Genomic DNA, 22,583 nt, shown 5'->3' with positions numbered 1-22,583 from the left:
AACTTATTAAAGTTGAATATAAGCATACCCATGGCCATGACCAAGCAATTCTACTGTCAGGTATATATGCAAAGAATGCATGTGCATGTCCAAATGACATGTACAAATATGATCATAGTAGCCCTGTAAGAAGTTCTGACGTCCCAACATAGCATTCCCAAGAACACAAAATGTTGGATTGTTCAATGAGGGGCCATGTTAGGATGCTCCTTTTATGTGGATCTTGCTGGTAGTACATGGATATGAAAAGGGTCCTTAAAGGAATTGTGTTGGGCACTTAGGAACTTTGTTGTGTCCGAAGTCGAAATTCAAAGACAAGGAAAGCAGCACATGGAAATAGAAAAGTATTAAAGATCTCCAATTAAAAAAGAAAACAACCCAATAGAGCATATGATTTTTAAGGCAAGTTTTAACATTTAAAGAACAGGTCACTGAAATACCAGAACAGAAAAAAATACAATAATAAATTTGTTATACAATGTCACTCATGAGATGCAAATATCCTAAATAGAACAGTAACAAATGAATCAAGCAGTGCAACAAAAGACTAATACACGCACGGCTAACCTGGGTATAGCCAAGAATGGGAAAAAGTCAAAGAATCTCGTATAAATTGACACACCAACAAATTAAATATTATATAATTGCAGAAAGAGATGATGAAATCGCACTTGATAAAATTCAAGAGCTATTCCTACTCATTACAACAAAGATGATTTACTAAGAGGAAACCTTAGGAAAAAAGCAGCCGTTTGAGAGCATGATGCTGTTGGTCATTTCATCATAGCTAACAACCAGACTTGGTGACTGAAATTTCCAACTTCCGAGTCGCTCTTTTGGTTATGACAGCATTTCCAATGTGGGTTCACATCCCTAAGATGGCAACAGGCAACAGGAATGGGGCTTCCATGGGAAAGTCTAAGACACCAGTTTAAACAAAGGTAAAGAATTTTCTTGTTACAGTACTCTCTATTCTTTTGATGAGCTGGTGAAGTGCTTTTGGTTGTTACTTTAGAGGTTCAGTAGATGTTAACTTCATAAGCTTCTTTAATTAGAGAATCCTCTTTGCTTTTCCAGTACTAATAAACACGGGTGATGGTTGCCACTTAATTTCAGAAATGCTGGGATAAGGCACCGTCTCCACATGACCCTGGTTAACATGTAAATATGGTACTCAGGAGGAGTAACATACTAACCTATTAGTAATGATTTATCCTGTTAAATCACTCAAAATGTTGTGCTTTGTGTTATTATTAAAATTTGAAATTGCTTAGAACAATGCTGTCAACTGCTGGCTGGTGAATGACTCAACGGTGGTATCATGGGTGCCCTATCTGCCCAAAATGGACATCAGGGTGCGGTGTGGGTTATACTGGACAACTAGGATCACTACAGGACCTGGCTGTCAATGCAGAGGTTTTGATGGAACTGGCATTCTTATTTTTGGAAAGGAATAAATTTTAAAGGGTTGAATTCCAACTGCGTGAGTATATAAACACACACACATACTCTAGTTCATCATAATATGCTTTGATGCTAGCACTAAGTCATAACAGCCACCTGATTGTAGGTGATTATGAGAAGCCATTAATTTTAAGATGGATTCTGATTTCCAAAATGGAACTATGAAAAACTTTTTAGAATTCAATCATTATCTATTTATCTGGATTCCTATTTCAAAATCCATAAGAACAAATTTAGGTATTTGTGCTGATTCCATTTTTTTCCCGTCACTTAACCTGTATTTATATTTAAGCCAGAAAAGTTTGGGTCTGGATATTCCATGCAAATTATTTTCTATTGCACAATTCTTATAAAGGACATTTGGATTCTGTTTGCTGATATTTTAATTATAATTTTTGCATTTAGCTATATTTATCTAGTTTTTGGTTTTTAAAGCTATCTCCATCCAGTTTAAGTTATCCATGTAAGATGAACCAACAAAATTTTTAGTGATTTTCACATTCAAATTTTTACCTGAGGAGACAACAATTTCCAAATGTTGTTTCTAAAATGGAGATCTTGGGCCAAATTTTCAACCTTCTCCTTTATTGGTTCAATCGGGTTTAAACATTGTACTATCTTAAATCTGAAAAATCTCCTCCATACCTGTAATTACGTGTGCTTATTCGTGATTCTATAATGTTGTCTTTCTTTTCCCTTGTTCAGATCTACCAAAATCTAACTGAAGTTAATGGGCTTTCCACACAAAAATACTGGCAGGAGACTGCTGTTTTAATTCCTAATTATTAATCTCTAATTTTAGTTGTATCAATTGCTCCTGTATATTGGCTTAGGGTTTGTTATTTCTCTGGCTTCTTGAGTTTAATACTAGAGGCACTATGTAGGTGTGGAGGAAGGGTTGTGAACAAGATATAGTTCTGGCCCTCCATCTTGGTTTCCTCCAAGATGCATTAAAGGTATTATTCTTCCACTGAGTAGAGCTTCAGCCATATCCTGCAAGTTCTGATACACAATCATTTCATTAGCATTCTTTTCTCAAAATCTGTAATAGTTTCAATTTGCTTTTTAATTCAGAATTTATACATATATATAATAAATTTCCATAGGTTTGCCCATCCTGTTAATTGTAATCTATATACAATGTACAGATATACACACTACCTATATATCTCTATATATGTAACTTTATACATATATAACTCTAGCAGTCACCATCTTAATCAAGTGATCAAACTTAGCATCAGTGATAGCAGGAAAAATAGACATTATGTGCTTCTGATGTGCTGCAATGAGTACACATCACCACCTATGCAGTGTTCTGGCCAAAAATATTTAAACCTCTGGCTCTAACTTCATTTTATGAAAAATACAAACAATAGAGGCACAAATTAAATTTCACCACGAGGAAAAGAAACAAACCTAGAATGTGTGGCATTCTACAGAACACCTTTCTTGAACTCTTCAAAAGTTTGTTCAAGACTAAATCTAGAGGCATGACAACCAAATGCAATGCATGAATCTAGAGAGGAGGCTGGTTATAAATAAAAACCAGTATGATAAATTCTTGGGAGAACTGGGAAATATGAAGTAAATACAAAAGGATACTGAAGAATTACTGTTAATTTTTCTTATGTGTAACCATAATATTTGAATTCAGAATAAGGCTTTTCTTAGAATATACGTGCTGATGTGTTCAGTGATTTAAGTATCATGGTTTCTACATCTTATATCAAATGGTACATAAGTATACATTTAGAGAAAAAGCAAACACAGCAAAATGTTAACAATTAGTAATTTGTGATGCAGCTTAAGAGATGAGCTCTGAATGAAAATCCTCCCTGGTTCTTTAGGTTTAGTAGATTTTATCCAAAATTATCTGAAATTCAATGGGTAAGTGGTTAGCTTTTCTAAATTCACTACACCAAAGGGGCCTTCCTCTCCTAAGAATTCACTAGCAGTAATACTAATGATGAGGATAATCAGGAAAATAGCTAATATATATTGAGTGCAGGTTATATACCACTCTTCCAAGAATCTGACACATACTAAACCCATTCATTCTCTACAACAGCAGGGTGGCACTATAGTTAAGAGCTTGGCTGTTAACTGAAAGATCGGCGGTTCAAATCCATCAGCCGCTCCACAGCAGAAAGATGTGGCAGTCTGCTTCCATAAAGATTACAGCCTTAGAAACCCTATGGGGCAGTTGTACTCTGTCCTATAGGGTCGCCAGGAGTCAGAATCCACTTTATTGCAATGGGTTTGGTGTTTTAAAGGGTCACTATGAGTCAGAATCAACTTGATGCCAATGGATTTTCACCATCATCAGCATTTTAAACACAATGCCCAGAGGGCATAGCATTTTGCTCAACATCCTACAGGTGGTACGTTGATGAAAATAACTATAGTTTGTGCCACAAATAAGGGTCTTCCTACATTTGTTAAATTAACGGAGTTATTCTCTAGATGAGTTTGCTGAAGTTTTAACAAAGATTAAATGGTTCTGGAAGGCTTCTATGCATTCACTATGTGAACATATCTGTCATCAATTCTCTTATGTCGTGAGCATGAAGAAAGTGACTGCCACATTCACCAAATCTTCCTGTAATATATTCTACTACTCAGATCGGTGAAGGCTTTCTTATACTAATTAGAGCATACTGTGATTTCTCTCATGTTTTAAAAAGGGTGAATGTGGTCTCCCAAACTATTTCTGGTGAAGGACCAATTTTTGTTTTTAATTTCCAATCATTTATGAACTGATACTTTTGTAAAATATAACAACAATGTTGTGACAACATGAAATTGCTATAAAAGCTTCCAAATATTTACTCTCAATTTCTGCGTTTATCTCATGATGGACAAGTAACATTTTGTGGACTGGTCCCAGTCTGTGGGCAATACTTTTAGTAGCACTGGTCTAAAGACCTTCCTACAATTCTAATTCAAAGGGTTTCTCATTAGGATGAATTCTCTGGTATACTCTAAGACATCTACCATGTCCCCAGGCCTTTTCATTACAGTCGTAGGATTTCACAGCAGTGTGAGTTCTCTGGTGTGCAGCTAGAATTGAATTCAGTTTAGGTCCTTCTTACAGTCCTTACATTTAAAGTACTTCTCACAAGTATGAATTCTCCGACATTGAACAAGCTTTGGGCCATGAGAAAAGATTTTCCCACATTCCTCACATTTAAGGGCTTCAAACAGGTATAAACTTAAATTCATTAGGATCATACAGATGTCCAAAGGCCTTTTCATATTGTTTGTATTCAAAAAGTTTCTCACTAGTATAAATTTGCTGATGTCAAGTAAATTGTCCATACTCAGGAAAGGCTTTTGACCATTCATTACATTCACAGGGTTTCTCCAGACTAGGATTTTTCCTCATGTTAAGTTGTCCATACACAAAAAAATTCTTTGCATTTCTTAAATTCATAAGGTTTCACCAATATGAATCTTCTCATTTGAGTAAGGTGTCCATGTAAAGGCCTCCTCACATTCTTTGTATTCATAGGGTTTATCACTACTATGAATTCTCTCATGTTGAGCAAGGCTTGAGGCACGAATATAGGTCTTTCCGCATTCCTTACATTGATAAGGTTTCTCACCAGTATGAGATCTCTGATGAATACTAAGTTGATACCCACTACCAAAGGCCTTCCCACATTCTTTACATTCATAAGGTTTCTCACCAGTATGGACTCTCTCATGTTTAACAAGGCCCCAACGCCAACTAAAGGCTTTCCCACACTCCTTACATTTAAAAGGTTTCTCACCAGTATGAATTTTCTGATGTTGAGTAAGGTGATAGCCACGGCTAAAGGCCTTCCCACATTCTTTACACTGATAGGGTTTCTCACCAGTATGGATTCTCTCATGTTGAACAAGGCTTGAGCCACAATTAAAGGACTTCCCACATTCCTTACATTCATAGGGTTTCTCACCAGTATGAAATATTTGATGTCGAGTAAGTTGGTACACACTACAAAAGCCCTTCCCACATTCTTTACATTCATAGGATTTCTCACAAGCATGGATTCTCTCGTGTTTAACAAGGCTTGAACCCCAACTAAAGGCCTTCCCACATTCTTTACATTCAAAAGGTTTCTCACCAGTATGAATTTTCTGATGTTGAGTAAGGTAATAACCACGACTAAAGGCCTTCCCACATTCTTTACATTGATAGGGTTTTTCACCAGTATGGATTCTTTCATGTTGAACTAGACTTGAGCCACAATTAAAGGCTTTCCCACATTCTTTACATTCATAGGGTTTCTCAACAGTATGAAATATCTGATGTCGGGTAAGTTGATAGCCCCAACAAAAAGCCTTTCCACATGTTTGACATTCATAAGGTTTCTCACCAGTATGAATTTTACGATGCTGAGTAAGTTGATAGCCACGACTAAAGGCCTTCCCACATTCTTTACATTCATAAGGTTTTTCGCCAGTATGAATTATCTCATGTTTAACAAGGCTTGAGCCCCAAAAAAAGGCCTTCCCACATTTTTTACATTCATAAGATTTCACACCAATATGAATTTTCTGATGTTGAGTAAGTTGATAGCCACGACTAAAGGCCTTCCCACATTCTTTACATTGATAGGGTTTCTCACCAGTATGAAGTCTCTCATGTTTAACAAGGCTTGATCCCCAACTAAAGGTCTTCCCACATTCCTTACATTCATAGGGTTTCTCACCAGTATGCAATCTCTGATGCACGGTAAATTGATAGGCACTAAAAAAGGTCTTCCCACATTCTTTACAGTTAAAGTGTTTTTCAGCAGAATGAGTTCTCTCATGTTGAACAAGTTTTGAGCCATGACTAAAGGCCTTTCCACATTCCTTGCATACGTAGGGTTTCTCTCTATGATGAATTCTCTGATGTGGAGTAAGAGATTTATTTTTTCTGTAAGTGAGCATGTTTTCATAGCTGATTATCATTTGACTGAAATATCCCTCTTGACGTCCCTGTAGTCCCTCGAATTTGCTTTTGCACTTCCAGTCATTTCTGAGAATGGATGCCTCAAGGCCAAGGGTTTTACTTTTTTCCTTTATCTCCCACTGAGAAAAATTTATTTCAAAAATATCCTTTTCTGAAAATGTATTTTTGGTCTCATATATTGACTCCAAATCTGAAAGAAAACAATACAACCACACATTTTATTTCCTTTACCAGAAAAAAAATCTCAATAGTAGAAATAAAAAACAAATTAAAAATAATACCCATTAGAAGTGAATTAGATGAAGAGACTTACTGATCTAACTCTTGAGCATCAAGGCTCTCCCTTTCCTGTCAAACAATAAACTCAGCTTTGATATTTCAGCTCTTGTGATCTTAATGTTGAGATTTGACAATTTTCTTAAGGATTCCACCGAGATCACCTTAACAAGTCTGTCGCCTTCCTGTGTTGATGGTTCCTCGGACCAAAATGCGGGCTTTCATCAATTAAACCCTTATGTGCCCAAGTGTGGTCATTCAATGTCCCCTTCTAGGCATGTCGCTTAATGGTAATCAAATCTACTTGCTATAATGAGCTTTTGATGATTTTGTTTTGTTTAACTTATTTCTAAGTTTTCTGCAACATGTGACTTGTTTTCTTTACCTCTGGCCCAAAGTCTCCTATAAGATTTTAATTTAACTGCAGTTTGTTGTATGAACTTTCATCCTTGTTATACTGTCTTTGGTAATTTATATGTGATTTACTGGGAGAGAAAGGAATTATCTCCACCTTCTAATTGGCTTACATGCACACAAGGTCACAGAGGCCGACACTGCTGATTTCATCAGGAAATCACTCTGTGTTACTCTCTACAGCTCACACTTGTCGTAAGTTACTCTCTATGGGTTTGTGTGCCTATTTTTGTAATGAATTCTACAGCTAACTCATGATTTAAGCCATGCTACACTTCACAGGAAGACCACAAACTAGTGATTACTAGACTGCTAGCCTGGTCCTAATGGTAAAGTTGCCAAAATGTTCTTCAGCATACTTTACATCAGTATTGAATATCACTTCTCGATATAGAAATAATCCCATCTGTATATGCTTTACTTTAAAAGAAGGGTCTGCAAACATGAAACAATTAACAACTTCCTCTTTAGGGAATCCAGCCTCTTACATGTATACTCATTATTACCCTAATTTCTAGGTATATCTGGTAAAGTGTCAGCCTTTCATTAAGACTAACTTTTATTTACAATGGCCACTTTGGCAGACTTTGAATTTTAACAAGCTTTCACAAATACACAGAGTTCCAGAACGAAGAAGAGAAAATTAGTAAATGAGATAAAAAATCTAAGGGAAGGACTAATGGACCACAACTTCCACAACCTCCACCAGACTCAGCCCAGAACAACTAGATGGTACCTGGTTACCACCACCAACTGCTCTGACAGGGATCACAACAGAGGGTCCTGGACAGAGTGAGAGAAAAATGTAGAACAAAATTCAAATTCACACACACACAAAAAAGACCAGGCTTGCTGGTCTGATAGAGACTGGAGAAACCCCGACAGTATGGCCCCTGGACACCCTTTTAACTCAGTACTGAAGTCACTCCTAAGGTTCACCCTTCAGCCAAAGATTAGACAGGTCTATAGGGCCAACAATAACACATGTGAAGGACATGCTTCATAGTTCAATCATGTATATGAGAATAATGGACACACTAGCCCAAAAGCAAAGACAAGAAGGCAGGGAGGGACTGGAAAACTGGATGAATGGAAAGAGGGAACACAGGGTGGAGAAGGGGAGAGTATTGATACATTGTGGGGTTGGCAACCAAAGTCACAAAACAATTTGTGTATTAACTGTTTAACAAGAAACTAATTTGCTCTGTAAAATTTCACCTAAATCACAATCATAAAAAAAAACTAAGGGAACTCCTGTGCTGATAGGTTTGTAGACACTAAGTCTGTAAATTTAAAAGTCTATAAGTTTAAAAAAATGGAATCCAACAATTTTCAAGAAGAGAGAAAAATTATGTTCCTAATGTGTTAAATGTTGTGGCTCTTTAAGAAAATCTTCAAATGCTTGCTAAAGCTATAGCTCTGAAGGAAAAGCGTTTAACTCCCAGCTAAATTAACGTCCTTGTTTACTACAAGATAAGAACCAAAGGATTGCTATTAGATTTTTGGTGACTTTTTAAACAAATACAGGAGTTTATATGATACATAATGAGAATTCTGTTATAGTTTCTTTTTGGAGATATACCCTAGGCACATTTGTGGACTGTGCGATCTCTATATTGAGTCCCTGGGTGGCACAAATGGTTAGCTGCTCGACTGCTAGCCAAAAGGCTGGCAGTTCCAACCCACCCAGAGGTGCCTACAAAGACAGAGCTGGTAACTGATCTGCTTCCAATAGGTCACAGCCTTGAAAACTCTACAGAGCAGTTCTACTCTGCACACATGAGTTGGAGTCAACTTCCTTTTTTTTTTTATTATAAGCTCAAAACATTTTGATTCAGCCTTGGTTAAATCTGGAGTCCCTAAGTGGTGCAAATGGTTAACAGTTAATGTGCTTAGCTGCTAACCGAAAGGTTGGAGATTTGACTCCACCCAGAGGTGCCTTGGAAGAAAGGCCTGGTGATCTAATTCTGAAAAATCAACCATTGAGAACCCTATGGAGCATAGTTCTACTCTGATACACATGGGGTTGCCATGAATCAGCATCAACTTGACAGCAAGTCAATTTGGTTGTTGTTAGTTAAATCTACAATAAACTAAACGTAAACTCACATTGGTAAAGACTTCAGAGAAGAGAAGGAGAATGGGAATGAAGAACATGAGATCACATAGGTCGGAAGATGATCTTGTTTTAAGTGTATTCAGGCTCCATCTCTTGAGAGCAAATAAACATAGAGCAAATTGAAATTCAGCTGGTTGAGAACAGGCTCTGGAGCCAGACTTCCTAGGTTCAATTCCTGCCACTGACTCCCACCAGCTATAGGATGCAGGAAAGTCATTTAAACTGTATGTGCCTCGTATTCTCATCTGTAAAAAGGGAATAAAAACAGTGCCTACATCAAGGGGATGCTGTGAAGGTTAATTAATGTATTTGTAGTGCTTAGAATAGAGCCTGGTACATAGTATCAAAGAGATCAGAGCCCTGGTGGTGCAGTAGTTAAGAGTTCGGCTGCTAACCAAAAAGTCAGCAGTTCAAATCCACCAGCCGCTCCTTGGAAACCCTATGCAACAGTTCTACTCTATCCTATAGGGTCACTATGATTTGGAATTGATTCGACGGCAGTGGGTTTGGTTTGGGTTTACTTTGATTTTAAGATTTTCTTACCCACAAAACCAAATATTCACTGTAAAGAAGTTCCTGACCAAAAGTGATCCTGCTAGCACTTTTTCACCCAACGGTGCTAATCTTTCTTTCCTGTTCAGAAGCCAGGCTTACCAAGTGTGAATTTCAAAACGCATGGCTGAAGGTGGGTGGAAGGCCTGAGATCACCTTGTGATCTGATATCATTTGATCTCAGTAAAAGCGAAGCCGGGGTTCAATCAGTTATGTTGAGACTGACCAGTGGTTGATCTTCTAGTATTTTCCCTCCTCTTCTCTTTATCAGCCTTATTGTAAGTAGCACACTTCAAGCTGTTTGCTTTTTTCTGCAATCAGAATTGTCTCCCTATGTGCATATAGAATAACTGCTCAGAATAAACCTTATGCTTCAATTTCTTTGAGTTTTGATTATTTTTAACAAAAGTAAGTGCAATGTTAACTAGCAATATTATTACTGTTGTTATTTTGCTAAGAGGAAAACAAGAAGTTTCATGAGACATTTTTAGGATATTCACTAAATGTTAAATGCAAAGTTCACAGATTGTAACATTCAACTTCAAATTTGTTGTAGCTAATGAAATGTGGGAATTTAAATAAATGTGGAACTCAGTTGAATGTGGGAATTTAAATTTAATGTGGGTATTAAATAAATCCTGTTCATTCAATCCAGGCTCTTTGAGAGTCAGAGAATATTAGGATCCCCATTTCTAGCTATGCCCCCGCATGTGGAGCAGAAAATAACAAATAACAGTGCTTCTCACTTAATGTACATAAGAATCACCTGGAGATCTTGTATAAATGCAGGTTCTCTTCAGTTGGAGGAAACCCTGGTGGCGTAATGGTTAAGAGCTACAGCTGCTAACCAAAAAATCGGCAGTTTGAATCCACCAGGTGCTCCCTGGAAACCCGATGGGGCAGTTCTACTCTGTCCTATGGGGTCGTTATGAGTTGGAACTAACTCGATGGCAGCGGGTTTTTCGGTTTGGTTCTTCATTTAGTCTGGGGTGGGGCCTGAGATTCTGCACTTCTAACCAGTCCCAGAAGAGGCTGATGTGAGGTATTTATGTAATACTTAACAATAGAAAGTTAAAAACTTAAACAAAAACAGGTAAGCCAAATTGTAGCTTCTAATCACTGAGAAAACAATCCATGTATCTCCTAAAAACCAACAAAACTGCCTATCATTTGGCTCCTGCTTATCTCCCTGACTAATTTCTTAGCACTCTTTCCTTCACCCGCTCTGCTATGGCCTCCTTAAGGTCCCTCAAACCAAAGAACCACACTTAGAGTTCCAAGGACATACCGCATCTATGGAAACCCAGCCCCCTGGCATTAAAGAAAAGAGGCAATTGCAGGAAAGGCAGAGGAAGGTGTGAAGGTCACTGAGGAATGGGGAACATCCCTCCTATCTAACCCAACAAATGCCAAAGCATTCCTTTGGGAATAAGGAGAAGAAATTCAGCTAGCTTCTTCAAAGACAGGCCTGAAATTCCCAATGAAGAATTCAGGGATTTGAATGTTTCAGGGAACAGATTCGAAATTCTTTCAGGCAGATGACCTTACCCAGGGAGACCAAGTTGCTGTAGTTCTCCAGCATCACATCCACATACAAGTCCCTCTGAGCAGGGTCCAGGCATTCCCACTCCTCCTGAGAGAAGGCAATGGCCACATCCCTGAATGTCACCAATCCCTGAAACCAAAAGCCAATGTATTACTTGTGAAATTAAAGAACATATTTCCAACAGGAAAGGAAGGTATGAAGGATAATACTGCAAGAAGGGGGAACTGCAACAATCAGGTAGGCTGAAAGGCCATGGTACTAGGGAAATTAGTGTGACTAAAGCAGACTGTCTACACATTCTAGAAGAATCCTGTTACAGTAGAAGAAACTTCCTGGATACTGTAAGATAACAGATATCCAAACCTGTCTGGTAATACATAAAATAATCCATTTCCCTATTAAGCGGTGTGTGTGCATGTGTATATATATATGAAAGTTTTCATGTTTTTTTCCTTAAAGAGAAAAGATTATACATATACACATATATATGCACACACACACATTACATGTCTATGTATACACATACATACACACACATTCAGTTGTATATATATATATGTGTGTGTGTACGTATGTATGTATATTCTTGTTCAGACAAGTTTGGATATCTATTATCTTACAGAATCCAGGAAGTTTCTTCTACTGCAACAGGAAGGTTTTTCTACTATACACATACACATACATATATATACACACACACACATATATACACGTTCAGTTGTAGATATATGTGTATGTGTACATGTATAATCTTTTCCCTTTAAAAAAATGAAAATATTTTTTCCAAATGTACGTATAAAATCTCTATCATAGGAAAATAATTTCCATTAAATAAAGGAATATTTTCAAGCCTCGAGTTCATCATTCTGTTAGATTACATCATAAGCATTTTTTCTTATAATCATGAGTAAATACAATTTTTTTTTATTATGGACATATTTATTTATAATTTAGGTTGAATAAAACTTCTAAAGATTTTCTTAAATCTGGGAATCTATTATCATCTAGTACATATGCATCTGGATCATCTTCTTACCACCATCGACCAACCCTCACTTAACACCTTCCTTGTCCCTGAGAGGATACTGATCAGGTTGTTGCACATGACACAGATGTCATCCAAGACTGGTGTCCCCATGACAAAACGGACTTTGATACTGGTGGTCATCAATTAGGGAATCCCTGGAAAGAACCACTCACTCCCCTCTCTAATCCTAAAACTCTGCAAAGCCTAAGATCTCACATAAACCAAGGGTGACACCAAGCAAGCCCAAATTCCATCTTATCTCTTTGGAAAATGCAGGGCTGTGGAGAAGTTTCAAGTTTTCTTGTGTGGTCTGATGAGACCGTCCTCATAACTCATCACAGACTTGATGGTAAGAGTGAGAAATTCTGATAAGGGAAATGGTGTGGACCTGGATGAACCAAAACAGAAGTGACAACAAAGGACAGCACCAGAGACAGCCTGCCACAAATACGTCTCAGTTAAACCCCCAAGGTCTTTCAGAGAATCCATAAAACAGCTGGAGCTGTTTTCCTGGATGACCATCCAGCTGTCTAAGGGCAGAGTACCCTGACTGGCTGGACTGTTTGCTGAAAAACAAAACTAAAAACCAGTTGCCGGGGAATCTGTTCTGACTCGTGGCAAACTCGTGTGTGACAGAGTAGAACTGTGCTACACAGGGCTTTCAGTGGCTGATTTTTCAGATGCAGATCACTGGGACATTCTTTGGAGGTGCCTCCAGGTGGACATGAATCTCTGACCTTTTAGTTAGCAGCTGAGCAAATTAACCCTTTGTATCATCCAGGGACTGGCCTATTTGCTAGCTGCCTGCTAATCAGCATCTTACCTTGAAAAAGGAAAACGTTTTTGCGTTTAAAATGTCTGCAGTCTTTCATTCTCTTTCTTCTTTCTCTTATATGAATCCTGTTTGTACTCTGACAGATGAATTCAACCTACTACAGTCAATTCTCATTATTTGCAGGTTCTGTATTCCCAAATCCGCCTATTAACTAAAAATACATACTCACGAGAGTTCATGGACACATGCCTGTGCAAAGTGGCAAAAAATTCCTAGCTGAGGATGAACAAAGCTGGTTCAGTATTAGCTAATGCAGTATTCACGGGACTTCACAGAACATAACTACTGTGAATAACAAGACCTGACTGTATCGGTTTTCTTTGTATAGAAGTAAAAGTGTGCTAATCATTAACTTTATTTCATTGAGTTATTCTTTGACAGGAGCTCAAGTATTTCCTTGAAGGGACTCCATTCCTTCACTTCTCTATCATTACTCTTGATAAAAGACTGAACATACAGAAGATGCTGAATAATGTGTTCAGTGAATATGAAGACGCCGGTAGGAAAAGAGAGCGGCACATGGGGCGGGGGGCGGTGCTGGGCTGTTTGGCACCCTCCTTCACTGGAATGGGAGGAAGTGAGGAGCAGCTTCAGTGATGGGATTCTGTTAGGTAAAAAGCTTCAAGATTATCAATAGAAATAGCGCGTGACTTAAACATCACGATATTTCAAGGAGAGAGAAATGCCAACTTACGTCAGTCATGGTCCTAGAACTGCAAGAACAAATTAATCCTCCATGCGGTTCCTCTACTGGTGAAGCACAGAGTCTAGAGAAGTCAGAGCTGCAGAGGAACAAGAAGCTTAGAGCAGGTGTGCTTACCGGATCCCACCCTGACTTGAGCTTATATATGCTCCTGTTTCTACCCTCTTACCCCTGCGTGCCATTTATGGAATCTAAACCTTCCCCCGAAACCCCAAAGCACTTCAGCAGGATGGTGTCTGGCTAGTGACCACTTCTGGTGACGCTGATCTGGATCTTAGATTGGGCTGTTCAGTCCTGCCTACATCAGATCCTCCTCCCTCTCTTCCCACCTCTCTCGGCTAAGAAGGGGCCACATCATCCAAACTACAATCTTCTTTATAGCCTCAGGGTTGAACAAAGTTGGTCACGACATGGGAGCTGGACAGGGTGTACAAGGAATTACTCAGGCAATTGCCTGAGTCCAAAAAAACCAACTGCTTAACTGCATATCAGAACATCCATGGAATGGAACACCATGCAGTTGATAAATATGCTAAGTTGGGGAAAATACTCAAGATATACTGTCAATAGAAAAAATGGGTTACAGGATATATATAGTATATATATAGTATGATTACATTTACACAGTGTGATTATATTTATAAAATATATGTAAGATCAATATAGAGAGACTGACAATCAGACACAGATTTAAAAAATGTTTGGAAAGTTATATACCTGTATATTAATAAAATTTTGTTAACTTGTGATCATAATGTTCTCCTTTTGATCAGGTATCCTGCATAATTCTGTAGACACAACTGTGTATAATACCAACTCTATGATATCTACGTATGTCCGTGTCCTACCTAGAAAAAAATGGCTAAAATTCTCCAAGCAATCTCATGGTGATACTGAGGAGGTCTCAATCCTGCTTCCTTTCATGACTTCTTGACACATGGGCTTATTTTGCATCTCAACCTCTTTTTAGACATGATACCCTCCAGATAACTTCTCAATCAGTTGATCCTAGTAGTCTCATTGTAATTAACACTATTAGAATAAAAGCTGTAAGGTATAAAGTTTATAGAATACATTCCATTTGCCTTCACAGTGTTGGTCATGACCCAACAGTATTACCTATAATCACTTTCCTCTGAGCTCCTAAGGCAAGTCATCTCAACTGCTCTATGGGCCTTTATTGCTGTATTGCCTTACGCTTACTCCTATTCATATTTAGTCTTCTTTGTCTTAAAGGAAGCAACTGTATCTTTTAGTCATTGCATTACCTCACAAGTACTACCACCACAGGCCCTTGCATTGGGGAAAAATTTTACCCAGAATTCCATTTCTAGAAATGTATCCTTAAGAAATAGCTAGAGAAGCACACAAGATATACGCACAAGGATATTCAACCAGAAATAACTTTTGACAACCAAGAATTAGAAACTATGCAATAGTAGGCAAAAAAGCAAAAACCAAACCCAGTGCTGTTGAGTCAATTCCAACTCATAGCAACCCTATAGGACAGAATAGAACTGCCTCATAGGGTTTCCAAGGGGCAGCTGGTTGATTCAAACTGGCAACCTTTCAGTTAGCAGCTACAGCTCTTAACCACTGCGCCACCTGGGCTCCAGCAGGCAAAAGGTTTACTAAATTATAGCCCATCATACCTTCACTGGAAACCCTGGTGGCATAGTGGTTAAGACCTATGGCTGCGAACCAAAAGGTTCGCAGTACGAATCCACCACGCACTCCTTAGAAACTGTATAGGGCAGTTCTACTCTGTTCTATAGTGTCACTATGAGTTGGAATCGACTCGACGGCAATGGGTTTGTTTGTTTTTTTAATACCTTCACTGAAATCCCTGGGTGGCAGCACAAATGGTTAAGTGCTCGACTACTAGCCAAAAGGTTGGAGATTCAAACCCACCCAGAGGCACCGTGGAAGACAGGCCTGGCGATCTGCTTCCAAAAGGTCACAGCCTTGAAAACCCTACCGAGTGCAGTTCTATTCTACACACATGGGGTCACCGTGAGTCAGAATCTACTCAAAGGCAACTGGTTTGGTTTGGTTTTTTAATTCTGTTGAAATTAAGAAAAAGGCTGTGGCGCTAGACCTTCAGGATATAAATCTTAACCTGAAGATTTACAAATATGAATGGGATCACTGGCACTTCTGCTTCCTACACACTCAAAAGAGTAAAATGAAACCCATACCCAGAGGCTGAACTTCTTTTTAGAGCTAAAGAGTGTTCCTATAATTTACAGTACCAATTAGTGTGATTTTGTTCCTGTAGAACAAAATCACAAAAGCTCACAGGGAAAAATAATTGTATAAAAATACACCAAAATACTAGGAATGATGAACTCTAGAGGGTGTGATTTTAACTTCCTCCTCCATAAGCTTCTGGGACTGCTGAATTTTCTGCAAAAAGTCTGATTACATAATCAGAAACATGGAGATATTTACAAATGTAAAAAATTGAGTAATGGGATAGATGTATATTCCAGTCATTAAGGAAACTGAGAACAAAACAAGCACCTCAATTTCTCAGGAAATGTCAAGGGTTTGGAGTTATCTCTCAGGAACTAAGGATTCTGTGTAAACTAATTCTATACCCCAAAGCAATGTTACAAATTTCTACCTAAAGATCATTTGAAAACCTCTGCCCTTGCTGGTGCAGACCCTATGCTCAAAGCCCAATCACATTCCTGACCCTAAAAGACATAAAGCAGACAACGTTGTCATTTATTGACTGAGTCAGTCAATCCATTCCTACCTTGCCTTACTATAAAAATCACAACTGTCAAGTAGATAAAAAATAACTTGTACATGATACCACCTAAATGCTAATCTCCTTAAGTAATCATAGTCTCAAAGCTCTAACATTAATCTCGACGAGGTATATTTCTATACCATCAAATTGCTTGAACAATTTGACTTATGGATATGTGGCTATTAAAGGAGGAGAGAAAGACAATTTGGGGCCCTGGGAAGGAGGCTATGAAGCCCTGGTGACACAGTGGTTAAGCACTGGGCTGCTAACTGAAAGGTCAGCGGTTGGAAACCACCAGACGCTCTGTGAGAGAAAGATGTGGCAGTCAGTTTTCATAGAGATCACAGCCTTGGAAACCCTGTGGGGGCAGTTCTACTCTGTCCTATAGGGTCGCAGTGAGGCAACGGGCTTGGGGGGCAGGGGTGAAAGGGGGATGCATCAGTATAGTGGGTCATTCACTAGGAAAAAAAAGCTAGGATAGGCACTGCGAGTCAGGTTGAGGAAAGCAAAAATTCAAAACCTAAAAGCAAAAGTAATTGTATGAAAAAAAAAAACCCCACAAACTTACCTTAATCTTGATTTCTAAATATGCAACAATTCTTTCCTTTGCTTCAAGGCCCTTCTTATGTGGCAGCCCTGGGGAAGAAAGGAATCATGAGATAAACCAACATTTCTGGGTGCACAACCAAACTTAAAACAAAGAAAGAAAACAGAGAGAGAGAGAAGAAAACAAAAACAAAAACTCCCTCTAGGGCATCTGTCTCCATCCACATATAACCAAATGGAATTAAAAGAGAGGCTGGAATCTGTCTGAATTGACAGGAATTCTCAGGGACAGAGCTCTGGATGCAGTGGCTCTGAAACATGTAGCTGAACCCCAAGGAACTCTTAGAGGCGCCCCTCCGAGGAATCCTACCCCGGGGACCTCCCCATCACGTCTTCCCAGGAGCCTGTCATGATGACATTTCCAGGTCTAAAAGTCTTATCCCAAGACAAGGAGCGTGCATTCTTGCTTGAAACCGTCATTCTAGAGTTTAATACAGGGCTTCTTTCTGGCAGTCATTTAACTAACAAGCCCAAAGAGAACCTAGAGAGAATCTAGAGCTACGGGCACACACAACCAAAGCAAACCACACTTATAAGTAAGGACACGCACACCATCAGCCTGTCAAATCTTCACAACCGCACCCACCATCACGGAGACACCCCCGACCCGGTCAAGCAGTCTGACACACACCATCCTCCTCAGCTACTCGCGCAAACGCAGCCTTGAGGCTCTGGACACGACACATCCTGTCCGCGACACGAGCCTTCCTCACCTCGAGGGCCACCCTCATCCCCACCCTCATTGCGAATTCTTATCCGGCTCCGATAAAGTCCGTTGAGGAGGCCCAAGCCCACCCTGAGCTGATACCTTCCTCCGACGAAACTCAACTCGCAGAGCCGAGAACCTTGGGGACACCGGAAATAGACCCGAAACCGAGGTTAGTTCGGACCCAGAGGTTTATGGGAAATGTAGTCCAGAGCGTGGTATAGCAGAAGGTCAGCGAAAAAGAGGAAGACTCAATGAAATAGATTGACACAGTTGCTGCAACAATGGACTCAACCATAGCCATGATTGTGAGGATGGGGCAGGACCAGGCAGTGTTTCGTTCTGTTGTGCATAGGGTCGCTATGAATTGGAACCAACTCAACTGCACCTAACAACAACAGCCCAGAGACAGAAAACCCACGGATGCTGGAAGCTCTCCGGGCTAGCCACAGACAAACACCCCGCCCCTAAAAGGAAGACCTGTGACCCGGAGACTTCTGGGAAATGTAGTCCCAAGCTGGCGAATCTGCGGAAGCTGGGAACCAGGCCATTCGGAATGCTCCCGGCATGCAACCCGGTTCCGCTTATCCAAAGGTATATTTTCCGAAGCTGAAGAGTTCTAATATTTGCTTGAGAGAGTAATAATAGTCCGCTTGGGCGATCTTGGCGGCTCAGTTGACCTTGGTGTGGCTGAAGGAGAATTAAAAGGTTCTCAGTGAAGGCTGAATAACCGATTCTGGAGTCCCAAGCAGGAGGGCGGCGATAGGAATGGGTGTTTCTGGGGCCTTACACCTGAATGAGAGCACCCGCTGTAATGTCCATGGGCATGACCCTGAGCGGAGACCTACTAGCGCCTAGAGTGGTGTCTGGCAGTTGACTGGACGGGTCTGTGTCTTGCTCTGAATGAGTTTATGGGTCCAATTCGGGTTCTGGAACCCTATGTGGAGTGTTTTGTATTCATGGATATTGTCTGCCAGCGTGTAAGTCTTCGTTGCCTTGACTAGGAGAAGGTATTTGTTAAGAGATTATATGCCACTGTTGGAAAGCAACAATAAGAGGTCGCATGGATATTGTACCTGTGGGGACTTGGGTGAAGATCTCTGGGCTGAGAGACATGAAGTCTGTAAGATGGTGTGTTTCTGTGAAGGTAAACGAACATAGTATTTGTGAGGTGGCTTTTTGATAAGCTTTTCTTTTGTGTGCGTACCATGATGATTATGAAAGTGGGTCACTGCAGTGCTGTCTAGTTCAGTATGTGTTAGTTTGATTATCTGAATACTGACTACTATATGTGCCTGGGAAATTGTGCCTGTTTGTTATGGTTGTGAGTGACCATAAGCCACAGTTTCATTATCTATAAAGTAATATTACATCTTCTTGGAGCACCTTGCAATTTACCTGCCAAATGATTTCAGTATTTTATATTGAATGAAGGCTGTTTTATGGATAAGAATGCAAATCAGCATAACTTTTAAAAAGAATAAAATAATATCTGGTCATGGAGTGGCTGAGGTAGGTTTCCACTCTTCTGTGATGTTAAGGGAACTTGAGCAGGTAACTTTGAAGAACTCTCAGTCCCGGGCTGCTGCTCTCTCCTCTGTGAGGGCTCTGTTTCCAGCCAGGCTGCAGTTCAGTCTTTCTGTCTGCCTCTAGATGGGTCAGGATATACACCGTGAATAGTCTGCTAGCAAGATTTGTCGTATTTATTTTGGAGCTGGAGATCGGGGCCCTTCCAAATACACAGGACAGCTGTGCATTGGTGGGGGGTGCAATGTGCAGTGGAGTGCAACTGTGGCTCCACTCCAGCCCATCTGCTTGACAAGCCAGGGAGGAGGTTGGGTCAGTGGAAGAAGCAGTTTACCTACTGTATGAGATTCGTCCTGTCTTTATGCAGTTTGCAGCTCCTTGCTGCATTCTTTTGTCCACGATGGTAGGCCATAAAACACCTCAATAAATTTAAAAGGGTAGAAATACAAAGTATGTTCTCCAACCACAATGGAATACAATTAGAATCAATAGCAGGAGAAAATTGGGGAAATACAAGTAAGTGGAAATTAAACAGTAGGCTCGTAAATAACCAATGGGTCAAAGAAGAAATCACAATGGAAATTAGAAAATGCTTTGAGAATGAATGAAAATGAAAATAAAACTACCAAAACTGATGGGATGCAGCTAAAGCAATGTTTAAAGGGAAACTTATACCTGTAAATGTCTATATTAAGAAAGAAGAAAGATCTCAAATCAGTGAACCTAATATTCCATCTTAGACACTGGGAAAAGAAGAAGAAACTAAAGAGAGAATAAAAAATAAATAAATAAAATAAAGAGAATAGAAAACCAATACAGAAAATCTACAAAACCAAAAGATGGTTGTTTGAAAAGATCAACAAAATTGACAAACCTTTAGCTAGATTGACTAAGAAAAAAAGAAGACTCAAATTATTAAAATCTGAAATGAAAGACATTACTCTGACTTTACAGAAATAAAAAGGATTATAAAAGAACAGTACGAATAATGGTATGCCAACAAATTAGATAACTTAGATGAAACAGACAAATATCTAGAAAGATACAACTACTGAAATTAAAGAAATAGACAATCTAAATAGACCTATAACAGGTGAAGAGATTGAATTAGTAATCAAAAAACTACCCACCAAGAGAAACCCAGGCCCACACAGCTTTACTCCTAAATTCTTCCTTACTTGCAATACTTTACAAACCATTACAGAAATAGAAGAGGAGGCAAGACATCCCAATTCATTTTATGAGGCTAGTATTACCCTATTACCAAAATCATACAAAGATATCACAAGAAAATAAAACTACATACCAATATTCTTAGGAATATGGGTGCAAAAATCCTCAACAAAATACTAACAAACCAAGTCCAACTCAATAATAGGGATTATACACCATGGCAAAGTGGGATTTATCCCAAGAATGCAACATCCAAAAATGGTTACCATCCAAAAATAAGTTAATGCATTATATAAATAGGATAAAAACAAAAATCATGATAAACACAGAAAAATCATCTGACAAAATCCAACACACTTTAGTGACAAAAACAATGAACTAGAAGTAGAAGTGATTTTACTCAACCTGATAAAGGGCATCCATGAAAAACCACAGCTAACATCATATTTAATGGTGAAAGTCTAGATACTTACCCCCTGAGATCAGGAACAAGATATATTCTACATTGTACTAAAGGTTCTAGTCAAGGAAATAAGGTAAGGAGGAGAAATAAAAGGCACGCAGATTGGGAAGGAATAAATAAAATGTTGTTTATAAATGATATAATTGTCTTTGTAGGAAGTCCCAAAGACTCAGCAAAAGAACTCTTGGAACTAATAAGCAATTATAGCAAGGTTACAGGATACAAAGTTAATATACAAAAGTCAATTGCTCTCCTATATACCAGCAGTGAACAACTGGAATTTGAAATTAAAAATTCAGTGTGCTCCCTTTCAAGTAATATGTTCACATGGCCATTAAGCTGTGACCAAGATGGACTGACAACCAGGAGACTCCTTTGGAGTGTTGTGGACCCTGCTTGACCCTAGAGAGTGGAAGTGGGGAGGGGTTGAATGCATAAGGTTACTGAGATTGAATTTCTCAGCAGTCAGGTCATTGGGGCACTAGTTGTAGTAGGAGCAGAGTAATTCAATTTAGAGAAATAAATGTGACTCTTATTACAAAAAAATACAATATGATTTACATTATCAACAACAAAAAAAGACAAATATTTAGGTATAAGTCTAACAAAATATGTACAAGATCTATATGAGGAAAACTACAAAGCTCTGATGAAAGAAATGAAAGAATGGAGAGATATTCCATGTTCATGAATAGGGAGACAATATTATCAAGACGTTAATTCTTCTCAACTTGATCTATAGATTCAATGCAATCCCAATCAAAATCCGGCAAGTTATTTTGTGGATGTCAACAAATTGATTCTAAAGTTTAGATGGAAAAGCAAAAGACACGGGATAGCCAGCACAATACTGAGGAAAAATAAAATCAGAGGACTGAGACTACCTGACTTCAAGACTTCCTATACAGCTACAGTGATCGGGACAGTGCGATTTTGGCAAAACAATAGACAAGTAGATCAATGGAACAGAATAGAGAACCCAAAAATAGACCCACACAAATACAATCAATTGATCTGTCACAAAGGAGCAAAAACAATACAATGGAGAAAAGATAGTCTTTTCAAAAAAATGGTGCTGGAACAACTAAATCCACATGCACAAAAAAAAAAAAAAAAGGAATCTAGACACAGACCTTACTTTTCTCTTTTCAGTCTGACTGATTTTTATTTGTTTTTATTGTCTAATTGTCCTGGCTAGAACATCCAGTACAATGTTGAATAGAAGTAGTGAGAATGGATATCTTTGTCTTGTTCCTAATCTTTAGGGGGAAAGCTTTCAGGTCTTCATCATTAAGTGTGATATCAGCTCTGGGTTTTTCATAGATACGTTTATCAGGTTGAGGATGTTCACATCTATTCCTAGTTTTTTGAGTGTTTTTATCATGAAAGGGTACTGGATTTTGTTAAATGCTTTTTCTTTATCAAGATAATTGTGTGTTTTTTCCCCCTCTATTCAATTAATATGATTG

At 38.8% G+C, this 22,583-nt stretch overlaps 1 protein-coding gene across 4 annotated transcripts; it reads right to left on the bottom strand.

Annotated features, from left to right (window-relative positions):
* Positions 1-4,404: 4,404 nt before the first annotated feature.
* On the bottom strand, positions 4,405-18,170 carry ZNF283 (zinc finger protein 283). 4 transcript variants are annotated; one of them, XM_012559203.2, is made up of 5 exons: positions 18,054-18,170; positions 17,208-17,275; positions 13,873-13,960; positions 11,319-11,445; positions 4,405-6,599 (listed from the first exon to the last, which is right to left on the bottom strand). In XM_012559203.2, exons 3-5 carry the CDS (start codon positions 13,879-13,881, stop codon positions 4,897-4,899), a joined length of 1,839 nt encoding a protein of 612 aa, XP_012414657.1. In that variant the 5' UTR covers positions 13,882-13,960; positions 17,208-17,275; positions 18,054-18,170; the 3' UTR covers positions 4,405-4,896. The 4 variants fall into 4 exon arrangements, with proteins under 4 accessions (XP_012414657.1, XP_023598478.1, XP_023598479.1 ...); XM_023742710.1 differs by lacking the exon at positions 18,054-18,170 and adding an exon at positions 17,959-17,978; XM_023742711.1 differs by lacking the exons at positions 13,873-13,960; positions 18,054-18,170 and adding an exon at positions 17,959-18,047.
* Between the last annotated feature and the right edge of the window lie 4,413 nt (positions 18,171-22,583).

This window comes from Trichechus manatus, unplaced genomic scaffold, assembly GCF_000243295.1.
Source record: "Trichechus manatus latirostris isolate Lorelei unplaced genomic scaffold, TriManLat1.0 scaffold00216, whole genome shotgun sequence".
NCBI classification, from domain to species: Eukaryota; Metazoa; Chordata; class Mammalia; order Sirenia; family Trichechidae; genus Trichechus; species Trichechus manatus.
Note: the sequence above shows the minus strand (reverse complement) of the source record. Positions and strands in the feature narration are given on the sequence as shown.

Bases quoted from the DNA above. Each gene is read 5' to 3' on its own strand.
- ZNF283 (XM_012559203.2), bottom strand. The intron at 6,600-11,318 runs GTAAGGTCATCT...GTTTTCTTTCAG, and splicing joins CAGCAACTTGGTCTCCCTGG to ATTTGGAGTCAATATATGAG.